This window comes from Leptodactylus fuscus, chromosome 5, assembly GCF_031893055.1.
Source record: "Leptodactylus fuscus isolate aLepFus1 chromosome 5, aLepFus1.hap2, whole genome shotgun sequence".
In the NCBI taxonomy this organism is placed as follows: Eukaryota; Metazoa; Chordata; class Amphibia; order Anura; family Leptodactylidae; genus Leptodactylus; species Leptodactylus fuscus.
Window position 1 is genome coordinate 28259935 of NC_134269.1, and position 23643 is coordinate 28283577.

At 44.4% G+C, this 23643-nt stretch overlaps 1 protein-coding gene across 4 annotated transcripts; it reads right to left on the reverse strand.

The window, feature by feature from the left end:
- Positions 1–1768: 1768 nt before the first annotated feature.
- Positions 1769–22503, reverse strand: SLC18A1 (solute carrier family 18 member A1). 4 transcript variants are annotated; one of them, XM_075276103.1, is made up of 14 exons: positions 22389–22503; positions 20653–20968; positions 20494–20552; positions 20076–20159; positions 13651–13743; positions 13459–13548; positions 8167–8210; positions 8021–8081; positions 7830–7925; positions 3977–4055; positions 3839–3890; positions 3436–3619; positions 3100–3233; positions 1769–2060 (listed from the first exon to the last, which is right to left on the reverse strand). In XM_075276103.1, exons 1-14 carry the CDS (start codon positions 22501–22503, stop codon positions 1920–1922), a joined length of 1548 nt encoding a protein of 515 aa, XP_075132204.1. In that variant the 3' UTR covers positions 1769–1919. The 4 variants fall into 4 exon arrangements, with proteins under 4 accessions (XP_075132204.1, XP_075132205.1, XP_075132206.1 ...); XM_075276104.1 differs by lacking the exon at positions 20076–20159; XM_075276105.1 differs by lacking the exon at positions 7830–7925.
- Positions 22504–23643: the final 1140 nt, after the last annotated feature.

Below are 23643 nucleotides of genomic sequence, written 5' to 3' on the forward strand. Positions count from 1 at the left end.
AAGATATTGCTCTTCCTTTCTCTGCTGCTATTGAACCCCACTTGCCTTAACTAAACTGCGTCAGTGTTTCTCCTCGGCTGAGAGAGGAACTATTACCAACATTGTGAGTGGTGTGACTTCTTTACTGCCTGGCACTCAGCCTCATTAATTGGGACGACGACCGTTACGCAGGATTATTGGTCAATTAGTCATCAACATGGCTTTGACCTCATTACTATAATGCAAGGGCACATTGTTTAATGTATATTACCTTAACAAGGTTTTCCAGACCTCAATAGTGTTTTTTATACCGATGACCTGTGCACAGGATAGGCCATCAGTATTTGATTGCTGGAGTCCAACCTATGGACCCAACACCAGCCATCTGGGTCTAGGCGATGGAAGCTATTGTCGTAGACGAGGCTATAAATAGCTGAAGTAATATGCTCCGAACTGCAGTACCCTGGCATCATCACCATATAGGTTATTACATGAATAGGAGCAGAGCTGTTTCTGGTCCCGTCCACAGCGGTAGCTCCTGGTGCCCAGGGGCAGCCAGTGCAGTAGATTGGTGCAGGTTCTCGGTGTCAGATTCCTAGTGATCAGATACTAATGGCCTATCCTGTGGATCGGTTAAACTTATCAGTATGCTGTTGGGGCCCTGAAAACCCCTTTAAACTTCTCCATAGGCCCCTATTCACCAAGCAGAGGCCAAAAGAGTGTCTTTTCTGGGTAAACCTTTCTTTGTACTGCATAGGGAAGCGCGGAGGACAGCAGAGCACTAAAACTTGAGGCAGTATCAGATGATTTTAATAAATAAAGACATAAAACATGTAAAATCATCTCGGTCTTACAGGTGGTTTTGGGTTTTCAGCAGCATGGTCGATCTCAGTGGTCATTCTAGTATCTGAAATAGGAGCAAATATATAAAAACTTCTCAAAAAATGGCCCATAGTAAGTAAATGATACCACTGCTTGTGTTCCCCTATCTGATTTATACTTCATGAACTTCATGTTTCTGCAGTCCAATCTCCAAGTATTAGGGTGCCCTAGGATGGACCCTATTATAACACTATATGCCTCTGAGTCTATAGGTATTTTACACTGAGCACCATATGGCTACTTTTCCACATGTATGAGGTGTCGACCTAGTGGCTGGTCATAGGGGTCCCACTGTTGCACCCTCACAGATCATGAGAATGGGTGTCCTGTATCTCTCATTCAAAAGGAACAAGTCACACAAGGCCTATTCATCTGTTGGACTAACAAAGATGGCTGACTCAGGTCCATAGAGATGGAATAGAGTGGGAGCCTGCACCATTGCTCCATTCAAATAGATAACAGAGGACCCCCAATGTCATGATTGATGGAAGTCCCAACAGTGAGTCCCCCAGTAATCAATTGCTATCCTGTAGACAGATGAGAAGTTCTGGGACAACTCTTTTACCTTGGAAAACCTTTACCTTCTTCCAAAAACATTGTGTGTTGAGATTGTAACTTCCATAGGAACTCTGTGAATCTATGGGGCACTAGCAGTTTCACAGGCACCAAAACATTAGCAAACGTACACCACTGGGGACACCTTTCAAGTACATGGGCAGGTAGCCCTGCGGCATCTATAGTGAACAACTATAGTGGGTACCCAGGTGGGGTTCACCTCCATGAGCCCAGGTCACACCATACTTCTTTCTAACAATGGAGAGGAAGTCTGCCCAACATGGTACCCCTCTCACTCTATATGTGCCACGAGCAGGGGTGATGGGAAGGGTTTACAGGCCACTAGTTCCAGGAGTGCCAGTAAAGAAATTACGATGTTTCAGCAATGGAGGTTTATAGAATCTTTGTTAGGTATGCAGATGTTATAGGATGAAGTCCAGATAGCTCTGATAAGTCGGGGCACAGCATGGTAACAGTCTGCAGGTTCTTGTGTATGACAGTGGTCAACGAGGGATCCTCATGGTCCTGTTTTGGGGCATGCTGATGTCTTCATCACTACTGTGGTCAGAGAGTGGTAGATCTGGGGTATAACTCTGAGTCCTATAGGTCTTGGTTTGCATAGGACATTCTTGGGTTAGGATCGCCTGAGAACAAAAGATATATTATGATACATAATAAGCCATGTTCGTCACAAATTTTTCAGAAATTTTGAGTTTTGCCAAACCCAAGATCTCCCTTTAATGTCCTACTCACTAGGTTTAGAAGGAGCATTGGTTACTTGAGTAGGCAAAGCCTAGGGTCGGGAGGATATCGTCACTCTATAGGGAGAGACCACCATAGAGGTGTGTGGAGTCTTATTAAGCCTTTAGCTTTCCACTGTGCAAGGGATCATGGGAAGAATATGCAAATCTGTCTTCCATGATGGGAGAGGGAGAGACCACCATCACTGCAAACACAAGGCCTCTGGAAGGTCAGGCATGATGTTAAAGGGAGCGCCCCCTATAGGGGTGCATGGCTGAGGTTCTGTCTTCCTAATTACATCATGGAAGACAGACTTGCACATCCTCAGCTAGTGCCCTCTATTGGTGTACACACTGAGGCACTGTCTTCCTAATTACATCATGGAAGACAGATTTGCATATTCTTCCCATGATCCCTTGCACAGTGGAAAGCTAAAGGCTTAATAAGACTCCACACACCTCTATGGTGGTCTCTCCCTATGGAGCGACGATATCCCCCCAACCCTGTCTATAGCCTCTCACCTCTACCAGGTCAGTACTCTACACCGGACTGAAGAGATGCAAACACATCGAAACGGCCGTCCTTGGTTGAGATACTGAACCTGGTAAAATCCCAGCATCATTGCAAACACAAAGCCTCTGGAAGGTCAGGCATGATGTTAAAGGGAGCGCCCCCTATAGGGGTGCATGGCTGAGGTTCTGTCTTCCTAATTACATCATGGAAGACATACTTGCACATCCTCAGCTAGCGCCCTCTATTGGTGTGCACATACTGAGGCACTTTCTTCCTAATTACATCATGGAACACAGATTTGCATATTCTTCCCATGATAGGCAAAGCCTAGTATGAGAGGATCAATACACAAGGAACACATAGTTCATATGCAAGAGATTGTCTGCTACTTGGAAGCAAGTCATGGAAACAATCCTTAAAATTTCTCACCATTTTCTCTTCTCTGGCCGGTGGGCTTCGAAGAAAGAGACATAGAGGCGCATAGACAATGTTCAGGACTCCGATGATGACCATTAACCAAGGGAATCCAATGGCCTTTGCAATAGCTCCACCAGTGGAAGGTCCTGAAATGACAGATTGCATGTACTGGACAGAATATAAACGCAACACCGGCCTAAAACCTTTGCAAAGTACTGTATATATACCAGAGACTGCATTCTATACATTGATGTAAAGACCAGAGATCAGTAGATGTCAGTTCCATAGTAGTGAATGGAGCAGACTTACATGTGCACTACTACTATGATAGTATGAATAAAATCTTACCCACTGCAAATCCCATGCATAGGGCAATGTCAGAGATGGCATATATCCCACCGTACACAGATGTATGACGTAGATCGACTAGCTGTCCCATGATAGGCATGATCGATGCATCAACCATTCCAAGGGCAATACCAATGCCGGCATTGGGACCAATAAGTCCATATATGTTGACAGCTAGCGGAACCTAAACAGGAGAGGACGCATGGAGATAAATAGAGTCAAAGTCAATTTATGGACCTTTTACTCAGGCTCAGTGTCTATTCACATGCACATTTAAGGTATCAATGTTGTGGGATACAATGTCTATAACACATTAACATTAGATCATGTAAAACAGGGGCGTCCATTGGCTACAGGACACAATCCCCATGTGGTAACCACACGCGGAGCTATCTATACTCACACAAAGAAGACTAATTCCTACGATAATCATTCCTAGAAGTGTGCACAGCCACCTGCAAGAAAGAAGGGGATGAGTGACTGTCCATGTAGTTCATCATAACATAGTGAGTATCTAACAGTAAAGCAGGAATAGACCCACCTGCCCATCTTGTGTGACAGAGTGCCAAACAGGTTGGTACATAAAAGGTACGAGACACTTGCGGGTAGGAACGCCAAACCTGTGAAAGTAAACCTTTGGGAGTTATCCTGGGGAGTCATATACAACATGCGGTTAATACTTGTGAGAGTCATAATGGACTCAACACTGGAGAGCTACAGTCAATGTGCAGTTAATAGTGGAGAGTTATAGTCATTATAGTCAATATACACTTCCCAAACTTCCCGAAATCTGCTGGACAGTTCCCGAGTTTGTGTGTTTTCTTGGGCAGTGGGGGGTATGTCGCAGCTTCAATTCATCTGCATCCTAAATGATAAATGAGTTGAGTACACTGCTAATGCTGGGACATGTTCATTTTCTTATTCCTCATTTGTTCCATATTGAAGATAAATAGTGAATGTGGTTAATACTGGGCAGCCATAGTGAATGTGTGGTTAATACTCGGGAGCTATAATGAATGTGTGGTTAATACTGGGGAGCCATAGTGAATGTGTGGTTAATACTGGGGATCCAATGTCAATGTGTGGTTAATATTGGGGAGCCAATGTCAATGTGTGGTTAATATTGGGGAGCCAATGTCAATGTGTGGTAAATACTGAGGAGCCAATGTCAATGTCTGGTTAATACTGAGGAGCATAGTGAATGTGTGGTTAATACTGAGGAGCATTGTGAATGTGTGGTTAATACTGGGGAGCCATAATGAATGTGTGGTTAATACTGGGGAGCCATAGTGAATGTGTGGTTAATACTGGGGAGCCATAGTGAATGTGTGGTTAATACTGGGGATCCAATGTCAATGTGTGGTTAATATTGGGGATCCAATGTCAATGTGTGGTTAATATTGGGGAGCCAATGTCAATGTGTGGTAAATACTGAGGAGCCAATGTCAATGTCTGGTTAATACTGAGGAGCATAGTGAATGTGTGGTTAATACTGGGGAGCATAGTCAATGTGTGGTTAATACTGGGGAGCCAATGTCAATGTTTGGTTAATACTGAGGAGCATAGTGAATATGGGGTTAATACTGGGGAGCCAATGTCAATGTGTGGTTAATATTGAGGAGCATAGTGAATGTGGGGTTAATACTGGGGAGCCGATGTCAATGTGTAGTTAATACTGGGGAGCCAATGTCAATGTGTCAAATTGTGTTTCCATTATTGTTCAATAAATTAAAATACAAATTAAATATTAAAAAGATAATAATAAAAATTGAAACTTTTTATTATATCTTTATTATTCTTTATTTTTCAGTTTTTAAACTTTTTTTCACTTTTTTCTTGTCCCATAAAGGGACTTGAACCTGGGATCTTCTGATCCCCAGTGCAATGTACATATCATACATAGGAACCCTATATGCAATAAGGATAGGCAACCCCTCACACCCAATGGGTGGCAGGGGGGTTAGCAATCTTACCCCTTAAATTTGACTATGGCTTCCCTGTATTAACCATATATTAACTAACTATGACTCCTCAGAATTAACCACACATTGACTTTGGCTCCCCAGTATTAACCACACATTGACTATGGCTCCGCAGTATTAACCACACATTGACTATGGCTCCCCAGTATTAACCACACATTGACTATGGCTCCGCAGTATTAACCACACATTGACTATGGCTCCGCAGTATTAACCACACATTGACTATGGTTCCCCAGTATTAACCACACATTGACTATGGATCCCCAGTATTAACCACACATTGACTTTGGCTCCCCAGTATTAACCACACATTGACTTTGGCTCCCCAGTATTAACCACACATTGACTATGGCTCCCCAGTATTAACCACACATTGACTATATCTCCGCAGTATTAACCACACATTGACTATGGCTCCGCAGTATTAACCACACATTGACTATGGCTCCCCAGTATTAACCACACATTGACTATGGCTCCGCAGTATTAACCACACATTGACTATGGCTCCGCAGTATTAACCACACATTGACTATGGCTCCCCAGTATTAACCACACATTGACTATGGATCCCCAGTATTAACCACACATTGACTATGGCTCCCCAGTATTAACCACACATTGACTTTGGCTCCCCAGTATTAAGCACACATTGACTTTGGCTCCCCAGTATTAACCACACATTGACTATAGCTTCCCAGTATTAACCACACATTGACTATGGATCCCCAGTATTAACCACTAATTGACTATGGCTCCCCAGTATTAACCACACATTGACTATGGATCCCCAGTATTAACCACACACAGATGCTGTGATTGCTATCAATCACATCTAAAGAATTAAGCTGCTGCAGTTGGAACTAGTCCCATGTCCTATCTACAGCCGAGACCCAGAAGTCACACATGAATATGCTATACTATTTCGGCACTAAATGCCAAACTTTATGTTCTTATGATTATGTTCTTATGATTACGAACTTTATGTTCAGCAGGGTGTAATGTTATGGCGCAGAGTGGGAACGGGTTAAACAATCCTTTTGTTCTTGTGGGGATAAACCACTGTCTAAGATCAAATGAATGCTCGGTTGAGCTGAGTGTGCATGTGTATGGTGAAGTTAGGAAAAACTTTAGCCAACAGCCATTGATGGTGTATGACCGACTTCAGTACTGTTTAACAAAAATATTGGCAAATCAATTAGCTTCTAGTAGAAAAAGATCCTTTCTACTTGAAGATTACACCCGTTGGTGATGAAATGGTTAAATATTCCAGCCGCGGTGTAATCCATTCAGCTAGCAGGGTGTACAATGATATAACTGTGGGCACAACCTTAGGAGGTTGTTAATGCTCCAGTAATGAGATTGTGGAGCTGCAGAATGATTAAGTGCTGTGATTACCAGGATGCTGAGCAGTCGCCGTTCTGCACAACAGTCGCCCAAAAAAGACATCCATTTCCTATTATCATACATTGTGCAGATGGCATCAGTACCTACCACGTGGGCCAGATGCTTTAATGCCTAGGGGAGGCCAAGCTAAACCAGCTTTGACATGAGCAAAGACAACATTGGTGGGGGCTGTAAGTTCAGACTCACTAATACCTCCAAGCAAGAGGCACCCGATAAAGCTCGAAACCCCTTCTGGACTATCCAAAATAAGGCTTCTCTGGAAATGCCATAGTAGAGCTATGAGAGAAAACTATAAAATTCATAGGCCTTCAAAAACTCTCAGTAGTTCCAGGCAGAGCCGTTTTAACACATTGGTGGGCCCTGTGCAAAGGTTTCACGACTGGGCCTCCTTTCATCACCACCCGCTATTATACCCATCCGAAACCTGCCACAAACTGGGATTTCATGTGGTGCCATTCAATGGGTGACAATGTGTTATCTGACTGGAACTTTTCCTCCTGTCAGAAATTTATTATATGCTCATCTCTAGTAATAATCGTTATTATTACTGTTATTTTAGCGTGTAACAAATATATCGCTAGAGAGGCGGTCGGTGTATTTTACTTTATAAAGATCAGGTATGGCCAGGACAGGGACAGTGAAAAAATGTCAACTTTCTTGATGAAGTGTTTGGTGTGACTCCTTTGCCAATGTGATCTCGATGATGGTAAATATCTGGGTCACAGCGCTAAAAAATTTCTAGTTTATGTTCAGAGGGGTATTACATTAAGCTGTGATTAAGTTCAGAGGGATATTACATTATTTAGTATATATAACAATCAGATAGCAAAAGTATAGTATGTGCTCTGATTTGATAGCAAAGGGGATAACTGTTTTTTCATGGTAAGGAGATTTCTTTGATTCTTTTGGGCTTATCTTGTGCACCCCTCTTTCCTCACGTTTTTTTAGTATCGTGATGCAGAATGTGCAAGATCGTGGAGACCTGTTTGGCATAACATGTACCTAATTGCAAGTTCGGTGAGCACATGGTCTCCATCATCCATATGGGCAGGGTGGGTTCCATAACTCCAATAGCCATATTAGCGATCCAGAGAGCCCCTGAGGAGAAAATATCAGAGTACAGTAGGTGAGCATGAGGTATCCAGCCTCTAATATATAATGTACTAGCCATTGACACATCAGCTACAACTTACCTGCAGCCACCAGAATGTAAGGGTCACTGAGGAGCGCTAGGTAGGGGGTCGCTGGAATGCTCTATAGAAGAACAGCACAATGTCTTATATTGGATCTAGTAACTCAGATTATATCCTAGTTAGTCTGAAAATAAAATTATACTCACCCCTGGTGTAAACTTGGAGGGTCGCAGAAGACAGAGCTGTAGAGCTATGGACAAAGTAGAGGATGATTGTCATACACATCATTGGATTAGATTACCTTGTACAAATTCTAAGGCTGCGTTCACACATGGCACTAATGTTATGGTTTATCTCTATAACATTAGGTTATGGCTTGTTTAGTTGTCAAACTATAACATTACTGCAAAATAATAACACAGCTTTAAACATTTTACCATCATTAGAAGTCACTCTACTGAAAATGCCCTAACCAAAGTCACCAATGACCTTCTAACCGCCAAAGCCAAGCGCCATTACTCTGTCCTCCTCCTCCGTGACCTCTCCTCTGCCTTTGACACAGTTGACCACTCCCTCCTGTTAGAAATTCTCTCATCCCTTGATATCTCAGACCTGGCCCTTTCCTGGATCTCCTCATACCTCACCGACCGCATATTCAGCGTCTCCTACTCACACACCACCTCCTCACCTCGCCCTCTCTCTGTAGGTGTCCCCCAGGGCTCCGTCCTAGGACCCCTCCTGTTCTCCATCTAAACCCTTGGCCTGGGCCAACTAATAGACTATCATGGCTTTCATTACCATTGCTATGCCGATGACACCCAAATCTACATCTCTGGACCTGACATTACCTCCCTGCTGGCCAGAGTTCCAGATTGTTTAGCGGCTGTAGCCTCCTTCCTCTCCTCCTGCTTTCTCAAACTCAACATGGAGAAAACAGAATTTATCATCTTCACCCCACCCCGTATGGCCCCTCCACCTGACCCATCTATCAAAGTTAACGGAACCACACGTACTCCTGTCCCACGGGTTCATTGCCTTGGGATAACCCTGGACTTCAACCTATCCTTCAAGTCGTACATTCAAATCCTCAACACTGTCAGGACTTCTAGGAACCTATCTATAAAACATAGTGTACAACACTGTCAGGGCTCCTAGGAACCTATCTATAAAACATAGTGTATAACACTGTCAGGACTTCTAGGAACCTATCTATAAAACATAGTGTACAACACTGTCAGGGCTCCTAGGAACCTATCTATAAAACATAGTGTAGAACACTGTCAGGGCTCCTAGGAACCTATCTATAAAACATAATGTAGAACACTGTCAGGACTTCTAGGAACCTATCTATAAAACATAGTGTAGAATACTGTCAGGGCTCCTAGGAACCTCTCTATAAAACATAGTGTAGAATACTGTCAGGGCTACTAGGAACCCATCTATAAAACATAGTGTAGAACACTGTCAGGACTTCTAGGAACCTATCTATAAAACATAGTGTAGAATACTGTCAGGGCTCCTAGGAACCTATCTATAAAACATAGTGTACAACACTGTCAGGACTTCTAGGAACCTATCTATAAAACATAGTGTACAACACTGTCAGGGCTCCTAGGAACCTATCTATAAAACATAGTGTAGAATACTGTCAGGGCTCCTAGGAACCCATCTATAAAACATAGTGTATAACACTGTCAGGACTTTTAGGAACCTATCTATAATACATAGTGTAGAATACTGTCAGAGCTCCTAGGAACCTATCTATAAAACATAGTGTTGAATACTGTCAGGGCTCCTAGGAACCCATCTATAAAACATAGTGTAGAACACTGTCAGGGCTCCTAGGAACCTATCTATAAAACATAATGTAGAACACTGTCAGGACTTCTAGGAACCTATCTATAATACATAGTGTAGAATACTGTCAGGGCTCCTAGGAACCTATCTATAAAACATAGTGTACAACACTGTCAGGACTTCTAGGAACCTATCTATAAAACATAGTGTAGAATACTGTCAGGGCTCCTAGGAACCTATCTATAAAACATAGTGTAGAATACTGTCAGGGCTCCTAGGAACCTATCTATAAAACATAGTGTATAACACTGTCAGGACTTCTAGGAACCTATCTATAAAACATAGTGTAGAATACTGTCAGGGCTCCTAGGAACCTATCTATAAAACATAGTGTACAACACTGTCAGGACTTCTAGGAACCTATCTATAAAACATAGTGTATAACACTGTCAGGGCTCCTAGGAACCTATCTATAAAACATAGTGTAGAATACTGTCAGAGCTCCTAGGAACCTATCTATAAAACATAGTGTAGAATACTGTCAGGGCTCCTAGGAACCCATCTATAAAACATAGTGTATGACACTGTCAGGGCTCCTAGGAACTTATATATAAAACAGTGTAGAACACTGTCAGGGCTCCTAGGAACCTATCTATAAAACATAGTGTAGAACACTGTCAGGACTCCTAGGAACCTATCTATAAAACATAGTGTATAACACTGTCAGGACTTCTAGGAACCTATCTATAAAACATAGTGTAGAATACTGTCAGGGCTCCTAGGAACCTATCTATAAAACATAGTGTAGAACACTGTCAGGACTCCTAGGAACCTATCTATAAAACATAGTGTAGAATACTGTCAGGGCTCCTAGGAACCTATCTATAAAACATAGTGTAGAATACTGTCAGGGCTCCTAGGAACCTATCTATAAAACATAGTGTAGGACACTGTCAGGACTCCTAGGAACCTATCTATAAAACATAGTGTAGAATACTGTCAGGGCTACTAGGAACCTATCTATAAAACATAGTGTAGAACACTGTCAGGGCTCGAGGAACCTACCTATAAACCACCCTCTTTGTCTGATGTCACCCTGACCCAGTTCCCAGGTCATATTTGCAAAACAATCATCATTGGTAATGTCTTCATCGTATTCTCCACTTTTAAAGACACCTCATCATGGCCAAGCACAACTCTAGCTCCCCTACCAGAATAGCTACCAGTAGTTGTTACCACACCCCCTGCCACTACTACCTCCTCCACCAACAGTAATCATGTCTTCCTCTCAAGCTTGAACAGAATGCTGACCGTTCACATGCAGCTCATCAAAAAGAGGAGGAAGACTGGTCTGACTAGAAAAAATAGATTGACTCTACAGTCATGGCCAAAAGTTTTGAGAATGATACAAATATTAATTTTTACAAAGTCTACTGCTTCAGTTTTTCTAATGGCAATTTGCATATACTCCAGAATGTTATAAAGAGTGATCAGCTTAACAGCAATTACTTGCAAAGTCAATATTTGCCTAGAAAATGAACTTTATCCCCCAAAACACATTTCAACATCATTGCAGCCCTGCCTTAAAAGGACCAGCTAACATTGTTTCAGTGATTGCTCCATTAACACAGGTGTGGGTGTTGATGAGGACAGGGCTGGAGATCAATCTGTCATGATTAAGTAAGAATGACACCACTGGACACTTTAAAAGGAGGCTGGTGCTTGGCATCATTATTTCTCTTCTGTTAACCATGGTTATCTCTAAAGAAACACGTGCAGTCATCATTGCACTGCACAAAAATGGTCTAACAGGGAAGAGTATCGCAGCTAGAAAGATTTCACCTCAATCAACAATCTATCGCATCATCAAGAACTTCAAGGAGAGAGGTTCCATTGTTGGCAAAAAGGCTCCAGGGCACCCAAGAAAGACCAGCAAGCGCCAGGACCGTCTCTTAAAATTGTTTCAGCTGTGGGAGAGCTTGCTCAGGAATGGCAGCAGGCAGGTGTGGGTGCATCTGCACGCATTGTGAGGCGGAGACTCTTGGAGCAAGACCTGGTCTCAAGGAGGGCAGCAAAGAAGCCACTTCTCTCCAGAAAAAACATCAGGGACAGACTGATATTCTGCAAAAGGTACAGGGAGTGGACTGCTGAGGATTGGGGTAAAGTCATTTTCTCTGATGAATCCCCTTTTCGATTGTTTGGGACATCTGGAAAACAGCTTATTGGGAGAAGACGAGGTGAGCGCTACCACCAGTCTTGTCTCATGCCAACTGTAAAGCATCCTGAAACCATTCATGTGTGGGGTTGCTTCTCAGCCAAGGGAATCGGCTCTCTCACAGTCTTGCCTAAAAACACAGCCATGAATAAAGAATGGTACCAGAATGTCCTCCAAGATCAACTTCTCCCAACTGTCCAAGAGCAGTTTGGCGATCAACAATGCCTTTTCCAGCATGATGGAGCACCTTGCCATAAAGCAAAGCTGATAACTAAATGGCTCAGGGAACAAAACATAGAGATTTTGGGTCCATGGCCTGGAAACTCCCCAGATCTTAATCCCATTGAGAACTTGTGGTCAATCATCAAGAGACGGGTGGACAAACAAAAACCTACAAATTCTGACAAAATGCAAGCATTGATTGTGCAAGAATGGACTGCTATCAGTCAGGATTTGGTCCAAAAGTTGATTGAGAGCATGTCAGGGAGAATTGCAGAGGTCCTGAAGAAGAAGGGTCAACACTGCAAATATTGTCTTGCTGCATTAACTCATTCTAACTGTCAATATAAGCTTTTGTTACTCATAATATGATTGCAATTATATTTCTGTATGTGATAAAAAACATCTGACAAACACATAAAAACCAGAGGGCAGCAGATCATGTGACAATAGAAGATTTGTGTCATTCTCAAAACTTTTGGCCATGACTGTATATTGGGTGAACAACAAGAAACAATTTTTATGTAATAGAGTTTTTTTTTCCAGATATACGCAGGTGAAATCAGCACTTTGCTGTTAGACAAGTAGTACATATTTAATGAGAAACTGTAAACTCTTGTCCAAAAAAGTCATGAAAACATTTTTCACTAACAGGATTGTCTTGCCAGAAAAAAAGTATGTTTAAAGAATGTGTATAGAGATGAAACTACTTTATTGCACAATAGACAGACAAAATTAGATTTTTGGCAGTGAAAGGATTAACTGTCTGTAGATAGTAGCACTGATTTCACCAAGCACTAAATATCTGTGGTCCTATCCCATCTCTATTAAACTCTATTGAAGGCTGAGAACAAATGCACATTTTTGTTCATCTGAACCAAATACCATTGGTTAGGGTTTGGGGGGACGGGATTAGGACCAGAGTAAGAAGGTAAGTAGGGGGGGCCCGATTGAACATTCGGAGAGGGAGGGGATTGGGGGAGGTAACAAAGGTGGGTAAGGGGGAGAAGGGGGCCGGGGATGCGGATGGGGAGTAAGGGGAGGTCCGGAGGTGCTGGTGGGGGAAAAGGAGAGGGCCCCAAGCGCAGCAGCGTGGCCGTGGGGTCCCGGCCCACCATGCTGTGGGAGGGGCCTGCACTAGCCACAAGTAGAGGGGCGTTGGGCCCACAGGCCCCGCTGCAGGTGGTTTGCGCAAAAGTCAGGGGGCCGCCGACGAAGTCGCGGATTATAGCTAGTACAGTAATATATTTTACTCTCAGCTTATTACCTCCATCTAGCAGAGCGAGAACGGCCAGGACCAAGAACGGAGAAGCTTTCCCAACAAATTCATACATAACTGACCCAAAGGGGGCGCCAGCTGCAAAAAGAGAGAAGTTAGACAAGGGAACATTTTATATAAGTTGAACTCTGCAAGTCACAAACCAAGAGAGTGATGTAACTTCAAGACCACAGTACTTACTGAGCACCCCCAGTGCCAGGCCTCCTAGTGCAATGCCCATGGCCTGTCCTCTTTCGTAGTCATCAGTGTATACATTAGCCAGCATTCCTAAACCTGCGGATATATGTATTCAGGTCCGTATATGCCAGAAATACAGAAACATTAATAGTATGTTACCCACCAGATAATAATTCTAGACACATAGCCAAGTCTCCCAAGTGTCCCATTTGTTCACGGGATTGACCGTGTTAGGGTCCATTCACACGGAGGAAAATGGTGAGGAATTTGGTGTGAAACTCATTGAAGTCAATGGGAGACTTTTTTTTCCAGTGCTGAAATTCCACACCAAATTCCTCACCATTTTCCTCCATGTGAATGCACCAGTTTTTCTTCTCCGTTTCGGTAATTTTTATATAGTGTTGTGTCGCCAGGGGCGGAACTAGAACCTGTGATGTGGGTGTGGTTTTAACGTCTTTATTTTGTTTGCTTGATTTTTTTTTATTTGCCTTGTTTTTTTACATTCTGCCCCCCATAAGATCATTATAGACATTTATTAGTACATCTTAATGGTACTATTTCTTTCTTGACTGATGTAATTGTGACTGATATATTAGCCCTAGTTGCAGGAAGAATACAGCTGACTGATCATAACTGCAGAGCTGTCCCAGGTCCTCTAGGACCCAGCAGCTCTTACAGTCTCTGGTACCCGGCAGATGATATCACCAATGATGTGATATGAGATATGTGGGGTTGAACAGGAATCAAAGGCGGTCGTGGGTAGGAGCGGGAATAGGTAAGTAGGGCTGCGGGCCCGTTGCAAGAGTATTTATTAAACAAACCTGACAAAGATCACCGGCTGGTTATATTCAGACCAAATATAACCAAACTGAAACTGCTATTACTATACTGTGAGGTCTTTACAGACCCCAGAGTATTGGGATTGGAGGCCATGGGAGGTGATAAACATAAAAAAAAAAATAAAGTTACTCACCTCACTTGGGCCCCTACTGTCTTCAGGCCTGTTCAATTATATCACATGATGAGAGTGTAACCCATGTCTGTGACACCACTGAAGAGGGCTGAAAACAGCAAGGAGACGCGCTAGAGCCCAGGAGAGGTGAGTAACACTGTTTTTTATGTTTGTCCCTGAGCCTCTGATCATTATACTCTGGGGTGTGAAAAGACCCCAGAGTATAATAATAGTTTGTGGGTGGTGAACCACCAAAATTTTGTGTTCTGCTGAGCCCCAAATTTTTACACTCTTTGCAATGAACACAGTGGGGGACCCTATGGTACACAATACCATGTGAAGGGCCACTGTAGGACATTATACTGTGTGGAGGGGCTGCTATGGGATATTATACTGTGTGGATGGGCTGCTATGGGATATTATACTGTGAGGAGGGGCCGCTATGGGACATTATACTGTGAGGAGGGGTCACTATGGGACATTATACTGTGAGGAGGGGCCGCTATGGGACATTATACTGTGAGGAGGGGCCGCTATGGGACATTATATTGTGAGGAGGGGCCGCTATGGGACATTATATTGTGAGGAGGGGCCGCTATGGGACATTATACTGTGAGGAGGGGCCGCTATGGGACATTATATTGTGAGGAGGGGCCGCTATGGGACATTATACTGTGTGGAGGGGCCGCTATGGGTTATTATACTGTGTGGAGGGGCCGCTATGGGACATTATACTGTGTGGAGGGGCTGCTATGGGATATTATACTGTGAGGAGGGGCCGCTATGGGATATTATACTGTTTGGAGGGGCTGCTATGGGACATTACAGTATACTGTGAGGAGGGGCCACTATGGGATATTATACTGTTTGGAGGGGCTGCTATGGGACATTATACTGTGAGAAGGGGCTGCTATGGGACATTATACTGTGAGGAGGGGCCGCTATGGGACATTACAGTATACTGTGAGGAGGGGCCACTATGGGATATTATACTGTTTGGAGGGGCTGCTATGGGACATTATACTGTGAGGAGGGGCCACTATGGGACATTATACTGTTTGGAGGGGCTGCTATGGGACATTATACTGTGTGGAGGGGCCGCTATGGGACATTATACTGTGTGCAGGGGTCACTATGGGACATTATACTGTGAGGAGGGGCTGCTATGGGACATTATACTGTGAGGAGGGGCTGCTATGGGACATTATACTGTGAGGAGGGGCTGCTATGGGACATTATACTGTGAGGAGGGGCTGCTATGGGATATTATACTGTGTAGAGGGGCTGCTATGGGACATTATACTGTGTGGAGGGGCTGCTATGGGATATTATACTGTGTGGAGGGGCTGCTATGGGATATTATACTATGTGGAGGGGATGCTATGGGATATTATACTGTGTGGAGGGGATGCTATGGGACATAATACTGTGAGGAGGGGCTGCTATAGGACATTATACTGTGAGGAGGGGCTGCTATGGGACATTATACTGTGTGGAGGGGCCGCTATGTGACATTATACTGTGAGGAGGGGCCGCTATGGGACATTATACTGTGAGGAGGGGCTGCTATGGGATATTATACTGTGTAGAGGGGCTGCTATGGGACATTATACTGTGTGGAGGAGCTGCTATGGGATATTATACTGTGTGGAGGGGCTGCTATGGGATATTATACTATGTGGAGGGGATGCTATGGGATATTATACTGTGTGGAGGGGATGCTATGGGACATAATACTGTGAGGAGGGGCTGCTATAGGACATTATACTGTGAGGAGGGGCTGCTATGGGACATTATACTGTGTGGAGGGGCCGCTATGTGACATTATACTGTGAGGAGGGGCCGCTATGGGACATTATATTGTGTGGAGGGGCTGCTATGGGACATTATACTGTGAGGAGGGGCTGCTATGGGACATTAAACTGTGTGGAGGGGCCGCTATGGGACATTATACTGTGAGGAGGGGCTGCTATGGGACATTATACTGTGTGGAGGGGCTGCTATGGGTTATTATACTGTGTGGAGGGGCCGCTATGGGACATTATACTGTGTGGAGGGGCTGCTATGGGATATTATACTGTGAGGAGGGGCCGCTATGGGATATTATACTGTTTGGAGGGGCCGCTATGGGACATTACAGTATACTGTGAGGAGGGGCCACTATGGGATATTATACTGTTTGGAGGGGCTGCTATGGGACATTATACTGTGAGAAGGGGCTGCTATGGGACATTATACTGTGAGGAGGGGCCGCTATGGGACATTACAGTATACTGTGAGGAGGGGCCACTATGGGATATTATACTGTTTGGAGGGGCTGCTATGGGACATTATACTGTGAGGAGGGGCTGCTATGGGACATTATACTGTGTGCAGGGGTCACTATGGGACATTATACTGTGAGGAGGGGCTGCTATGGGACATTATACTGTGAGGAGGGGCTGCTATGGGACATTATACTGTGAGGAGGGGCTGCTATGGGACATTATACTGTGAGGAGGGGCTGCTATGGGATATTATACTGTGTAGAGGGGCTGCTATGGGATATTATACTATGTGGAGGGGATGCTATGGGACATTATACTGTGTGGAGGGGATGCTATGGGACATTATACTGTGTGGAGGGGCTGCTATGGGATATTATACTGTGTGGAGGGGCTGCTATGGGATATTATACTATGTGGAGGGGATGCTATGGGATATTATACTGTGTGGAGGGGATGCTATGGGACATAATACTGTGAGGAGGGGCTGCTATAGGACATTATACTGTGAGGAGGGGCTGCTATGGGACATTATACTGTGTGGAGGGGCCGCTATGTGACATTATACTGTGAGGAGGGGCCGCTATGGGACATTATATTGTGTGGAGGGGCTGCTATGGGACATTATACTGTGAGGAGGGGCTGCTATGGGATATTATACTGTGTAGAGGGGCTGCTATGGGACATTATACTGTGTGGAGGGGCTGCTATGGGATATTATACTGTGTGGAGGGGCTGCTATGGGATATTATACTATGTGGAGGGGATGCTATGGGATATTATACTGTGTGGAGGGGATGCTATGGGACATAATACTGTGAGGAGGGGCTGCTATAGGACATTATACTGTGAGGAGGGGCTGCTATGGGACATTATACTGTGTGGAGGGGCCGCTATGTGACATTATACTGTGAGGAGGGGCCGCTATGGGACATTATATTGTGTGGAGGGGCTGCTATGGGACATTATACTGTGAGGAGGGGCTGCTATGGGACATTAAACTGTGTGGAGGGGCCGCTATGGGACATTATACTGTGAGGAGGGGCTGCTATGGGACATTATACTGTGTGGAGGGGCTGCTATGGGTTATTATACTGTGTGGAGGGGCCGCTATGGGACATTATACTGTGTGGAGGGGCTGCTATGGGATATTATACTGTGAGGAGGGGCCGCTATGGGATATTATACTGTTTGGAGGGGCCGCTATGGGACATTACAGTATACTGTGAGGAGGGGCCACTATGGGATATTATACTGTTTGGAGGGGCTGCTATGGGACATTATACTGTGAGAAGGGGCTGCTATGGGACATTATACTGTGAGGAGGGGCCGCTATGGGACATTACAGTATACTGTGAGGAGGGGCCACTATGGGATATTATACTGTTTGGAGGGGCTGCTATGGGACATTATACTGTGAGGAGGGGCCACTATGGGACATTATACTGTTTGGAGGGGCTGCTATGGGACATTATACTGTGTGGAGGGGCCGCTATGGGACATTATACTGTGTGCAGGGGTCACTATGGGACATTATACTGTGAGGAGGGGCTGCTATGGGACATTATACTGTGAGGAGGGGCTGCTATGGGACATTATACTGTGAGGAGGGGCTGCTATGGGACATTATACTGTGAGGAGGGGCTGCTATGGGATATTATACTGTGTAGAGGGGCTGCTATGGGACATTATACTGTGTGGAGGGGCTGCTATGGGATATTATACTGTGTGGAGGGGCTGCTATGGGATATTATACTATGTGGAGGGGATGCTATGGGATATTATACTGTGTGGAGGGGCTGCTATGGGATATTATACTGTGTGGAGGGGCCACTATGGGACATTATACTGTGTGGAGGGGATGCTATGGGATATTATACTATGTGGAGGGGCTGCTATGGGACATAATACTGTGAGGAGGGGCTGCTATAGGACATTATACTGTGAGGAGGGGCTGCTATGGGACATTATACTGTGAGGAGGGGCTGCTATGGGACATTATACTGTGTTGTTTTTTTGCTTTGGAGCACAGGAGTTACTCCAAAGACACCCACTGGGTCTCTGCCATCCAAAGGCTCACATAAACCTGGAGCCGGCCCTGCTGCCTGGTGAGAAGGGAGACGCATCATGACGACTACCATAGTTATGTTTACAGCACTCATTGAGTTTTGATATCTGACATGCAAACTAGACTCTGTAATGTCACATGGGCGACATCTGGCACAAAAATAGTGGACACCAAGGGAGCCAGGGGGACCCCATTGACTATAAAGGGTCTGTCGAATATCCGTTCTTTTCAACTGAAATTGCCCAGCAAAAGAGCTGACCTCGCAGGACTTTATTGTCCCATAATGTATGGTGGACCTACGATGGCTGTCCGTCCAAATCCCAGCCTTAAAGGCTACAGAGCACTACAGGGAGATGGCAGGAAAGTGGTTGGCAAGCTGTCCATATGTTCTCAGGGTCTGTGTACTGCGGACTGTGTACTCCAAAGTGTTACTGGGTAATATAGTTACATTATAAGGAATAAGGTTGAGCTGATAATTGAGGAAAACAAATTTTTGTACTTTTCCAGCCATACAACAAGCTGTGCCAGTGATATACCCGCCTGTCTATAACAAACGATAGCGGGGAAGCAATGCATCAATGTAATACAATGAGCCGGATAATGATATTCTCCATTGACTGTGGAACTAAGAAGAAGGGAAGTCATTAATATAGATATTCCCATAGGACAACCAGCCAGGTAGTATACAGCCATGTAATTGACTTAGGAGACCAGTTATATTGAGTTTGATGTTATATACTTATAGAAGGGGTATAAATATCTGCTGCTAAATACATGATAATACATCAGACTCCCACATCATATCCGTCCCCAATGGTATAATGTGGGTAATATAAAAACCTAAGACTGCATGTTCTGATGTAACCCAATAAGCCATGCCTCCCCTTACGTGACATTCACAGGGGTCCCATAGGGACATCTTGTAAAGTTATATTACGGGACCAGTGAGACCTCCTCAGGCTCCACATCCCAGATGCGTGCACAACTGCGCCCCCTACAGCAACCATGGAGAACTACAGAAATGTAGACCCTTAGCAAAAATTGCCATGACCTTAAAGGAGCACATTATACACTAAGGCCCTCAAAATAAAAGACGCCCATTGGGATAGAGAATATCTGTACCCCATAAGGAAGAAAATTTCACCTGCAACGGTGGAAAATGAAGATCCGACTCCCTGCAGCGACCGAGCCAAGAACAGAAGTGTGTACGAGCCAGAGAAGGCAAAAACTAGTAGGAAGAGAAGAAAAAGTTACTAAAGAAGGTGTAGATTGGTGGGAGAGAAGGGAATGAGGGCCCCATATACCCCAGATGAATCAGTAATGTTCCATTCATCTCTATGGGCCTGCCAAGGTTACGGGAGAAGAGCCAGAGTTGTAACACCTGGTCCGCAATGCAAAATATGAAATGGGGACCATATGTACCATATATATGGCAGAGGGACCTTTGAGACCCCCCTAGCGGTGACCGCTGCACCACCTATAGCTATGCAGAGTCATTTTTAGGGGGTCTGTGATGTCTTACAGGAGGTTATGGACATGTAATAGATAAAGACATAACTCACTTATAGTAGACATGAACAGGATGATAAACCCACAGAACATTGGCATATCATATCCAACCCTAGGAGAAGAAGAAGAGCATGAGAACAAGCAGCTGTCCTCTAGCAGAGCTGTGTGAAACGCCATCTTGTACTACACCCCATCCCTCTCCCAATATCTACCTGTTGGTGATAAGTCCTACTATAGGGTTGACTAGAAGTTGTAATATTGCTTTGGATGCAAACAGGAGACCAACTTGGACATTCTCTTCTTTTAGGACACTCGTTTCCTTCTTGCAGCTGTCATTTTGGGGGGCCACTTGGGTTTTGTTGAGGATCCCTTGATGATCCGGTCGGCCACTTGAGAATGTGGCGTTGTCATAATAAGAGTAAATGGTGGCAAATGAAGGCGTGGCAGCAGGAGAGGAAGACGTCAGGACCACGGACGTGTTTTCACTCTTATGTTCTTTCTCGTAGAGGAAACTCGGAATGATGGGAACTGGACAGAAAGGATTATGTATTAGATATAGATATGTGTATAGATTGAGTGGTCATGTGAAGATAAAAAGTGTCCATTCCATGAGTCTGGTATGTCTCAGGAGTCGGGGCATCAAAGTCTACTAGTAACCCCAAAAGTAGGCTGGTCCTGCCACCCACTATCAATGGAGGCCACTGAAATGAGCGGGATCTCTGGTCATTTGCAATAGTGTTTACAAGTTTTACTTTAGTACACTTGGACTAACTTTTATAGTATCATAACCAGTGACCCCCCCCCCCCCCCCCCGCATTCATCAATTTCTGAAATATTCCATACACCACATTAGAGAGGTTTGATATGCCGTAAATGCAGACAAATGGAGGCCCAATGACCCTTATTGGCCAATTTATTGTCGCTGCACTTTCCATACACTTTGCTGATGAGGTGAATATGCCATCCTTTAAAACCTTCCCATTTAGGTCACCCTTCCCTTCCCATTTTTCGAATTTCAATTTTCGTTTTTGACTCCCTGCCTTCCAAGAGCCATAACTTTTTAACTTTTCCATTTATAGAGCTATATAAGGGATTCATGTTTGCAGGACAAATTGTACTTCAGAATGATACCATTACCTGTTGCAGGAATATATCTATTGAGGCTGGTCTATGTAGCTATTGAGGATGGTCATAGACCAGCCTCAATAGATATATTCCTGCAACAGGCCTGGGAACCTTCAATAGGACGACTCCCATGATCTGACCACGTAGGAGCCATCATGGACTGAGAAAGGTATGGGGCCAGTGGTCAGATGAGGCTGTGGCCTCTTCATTACTATTGAAGCACAGGCTGTGGCCTCTTCATAGTGGCCATACCTGGTATTAAAACCCATTTTTATTCATTTGAATAGGACTAATTTACAAACAGGCCATATGACCAATAAGCATGATGTTTCAGGCGTATGAAGTGGAAGTGCCACATATTGACCCATCGTCAGTCTGATATTGGTCATCAATCTTCAAGTCTCAAAAAAACCCATTAATGAATATGAGTAACATCCCAAGAGACCATGGGAAGAATATGCAAATCTGTCTTCCATGATGTAATTAGGAAGTCAGGTGCCTCAAGTATGCACACCAATAGAGGGCGCTCACTGGAATGTGCAAGCCTGTCTTCCCTGATGTAATTAGGAAGACAGAATCTCAGTGAAATAACCCAATAAAGGCTGCTCCCTATAACATCATGCTCGACCTTCCAAGAGGCCTTTGTTTTGCACTGATGCTGGGATTATTACCAGGTATAGTCTCTCAACCGAGGAAGGCCATTTCGATGTTATTGCATCTCGTCAGCCCAGTGTAGAGAAGACTAACCTGGTAGAGGTGAGAGGAATAGACAGGGTTAGGGGGAGTGACGATATCCCCCTAACATCCCAAGAGACAAACTTACCAACCACTGTGAAAAGCATATTGTCCAGGAGTAGAGCTACAGACACCACTACAAGGACCACCTGCCTGGAGCCCCTCTTCTCATTCAGCCACCTGCATGGGCTCCACTCCATCATGGCACCAGAGGAGACACCCTTTAAAAATACAGAGAAACAAGGGTTAATCATACCATGGACATCTCCACCAGGCCATGCTCACATAGATATTTTCACTTTAGCTTTGTTGCATACACCTTGTAAAGGATGATGTTAGGTTTTCTCTGAAAATTCGAATGGGACAGAATTCTTACGACTGTTGGGATCCAAATGGTCTGATGTGGAAAATCCTTGTAGCTGTCCCTATCACTGACTAAGTATATCTGACTACCACCTAATGTAAATCCATAAGTGATATTGATAATACTATTCCCTGGGACCTTGGCACGCACTCCTTTGCCTCCAGTGTTGCAGGAGGCCCTATGGGGATGATGATTTAAAGGGAACCTGTCAGGTCTATCTGAGACACTAAACCAACCACAGCTCCTTATGGACTGGTATTAGTATAGGGTTAAAAAAAAAAAGTTATAGTTTTGGAAACTCAAATTCCTGACCTTAATCCAATAGCAATGTTGTGGAAGGACCTGAAGAAGGCAGTTCATGGGAGGAAACCCACCAAGAGAAGCGTTGAAGTGGTATTGTACAGAAGAATGCCTCAAAAGTCATCCAAGCCGATGGGCAGGATGGCTCAGTTATCATGTCTTCTTTAGTCTGGTGTACAATGGCTTCCAAAATAGGCAAAATCTGGTTATACCCATTGGTTGTATAGCAGGTGGCATCCCTTTGGTGCTACTCAACGTATGTCTTAGTAAACCCAGGCGAATGGGAAGCCTTTTATAAGGGAGGTTTTTCCCATGCCTTTGGGCCTCCTGTCTAGTGTTCGCTCTTGAGCTGACTTCTTCCAAAAGCTAGTGTGCCGAATTCGTTGTGAACCTGAGAACCAGGTACTGTGTGTGTTGAGCAGAAACCCCTGTGAACTGTGTATGTCTCAGGACAGAGAGGCCAGACTAAAGGCTAGGCCTTTAAAAAGGGAGGCCTGCATGATGGGGCAGCCAGGAGGAGATAGGGGATTGAAGGGGTTAACGCGGCCATTAGTGTAAGAGGAGACGAGAGGGGGATATATAAGGTTGAGTGGGAACTACCCCTCCAGTCAGTTGTCCTCAAGTACACAAAGGTAATAGTCCTGGTGCTAATGGGACATATATATTTGGTTTAGTGGGT

Excerpts from the sequence above, each read along its gene's own strand:
- SLC18A1 (XM_075276103.1), bottom strand. The coding sequence starts at position 22,503 with ATGATGGAGTGGAGCCCATGCAGGTGGCTGAATGAGAAGAGGGGCTCC. Across the intron at positions 3,891-3,976 it reads CTGTCACACAAGATGGGCAG|GTGGCTGTGCACACTTCTAG; the intron begins GTGGGTCTATTC and ends TCTTTCTTGCAG. Across the intron at positions 3,234-3,435 it reads ATGCATGGGATTTGCAGTGG|GACCTTCCACTGGTGGAGCT; the intron begins GTAAGATTTTAT and ends CTGTCATTTCAG.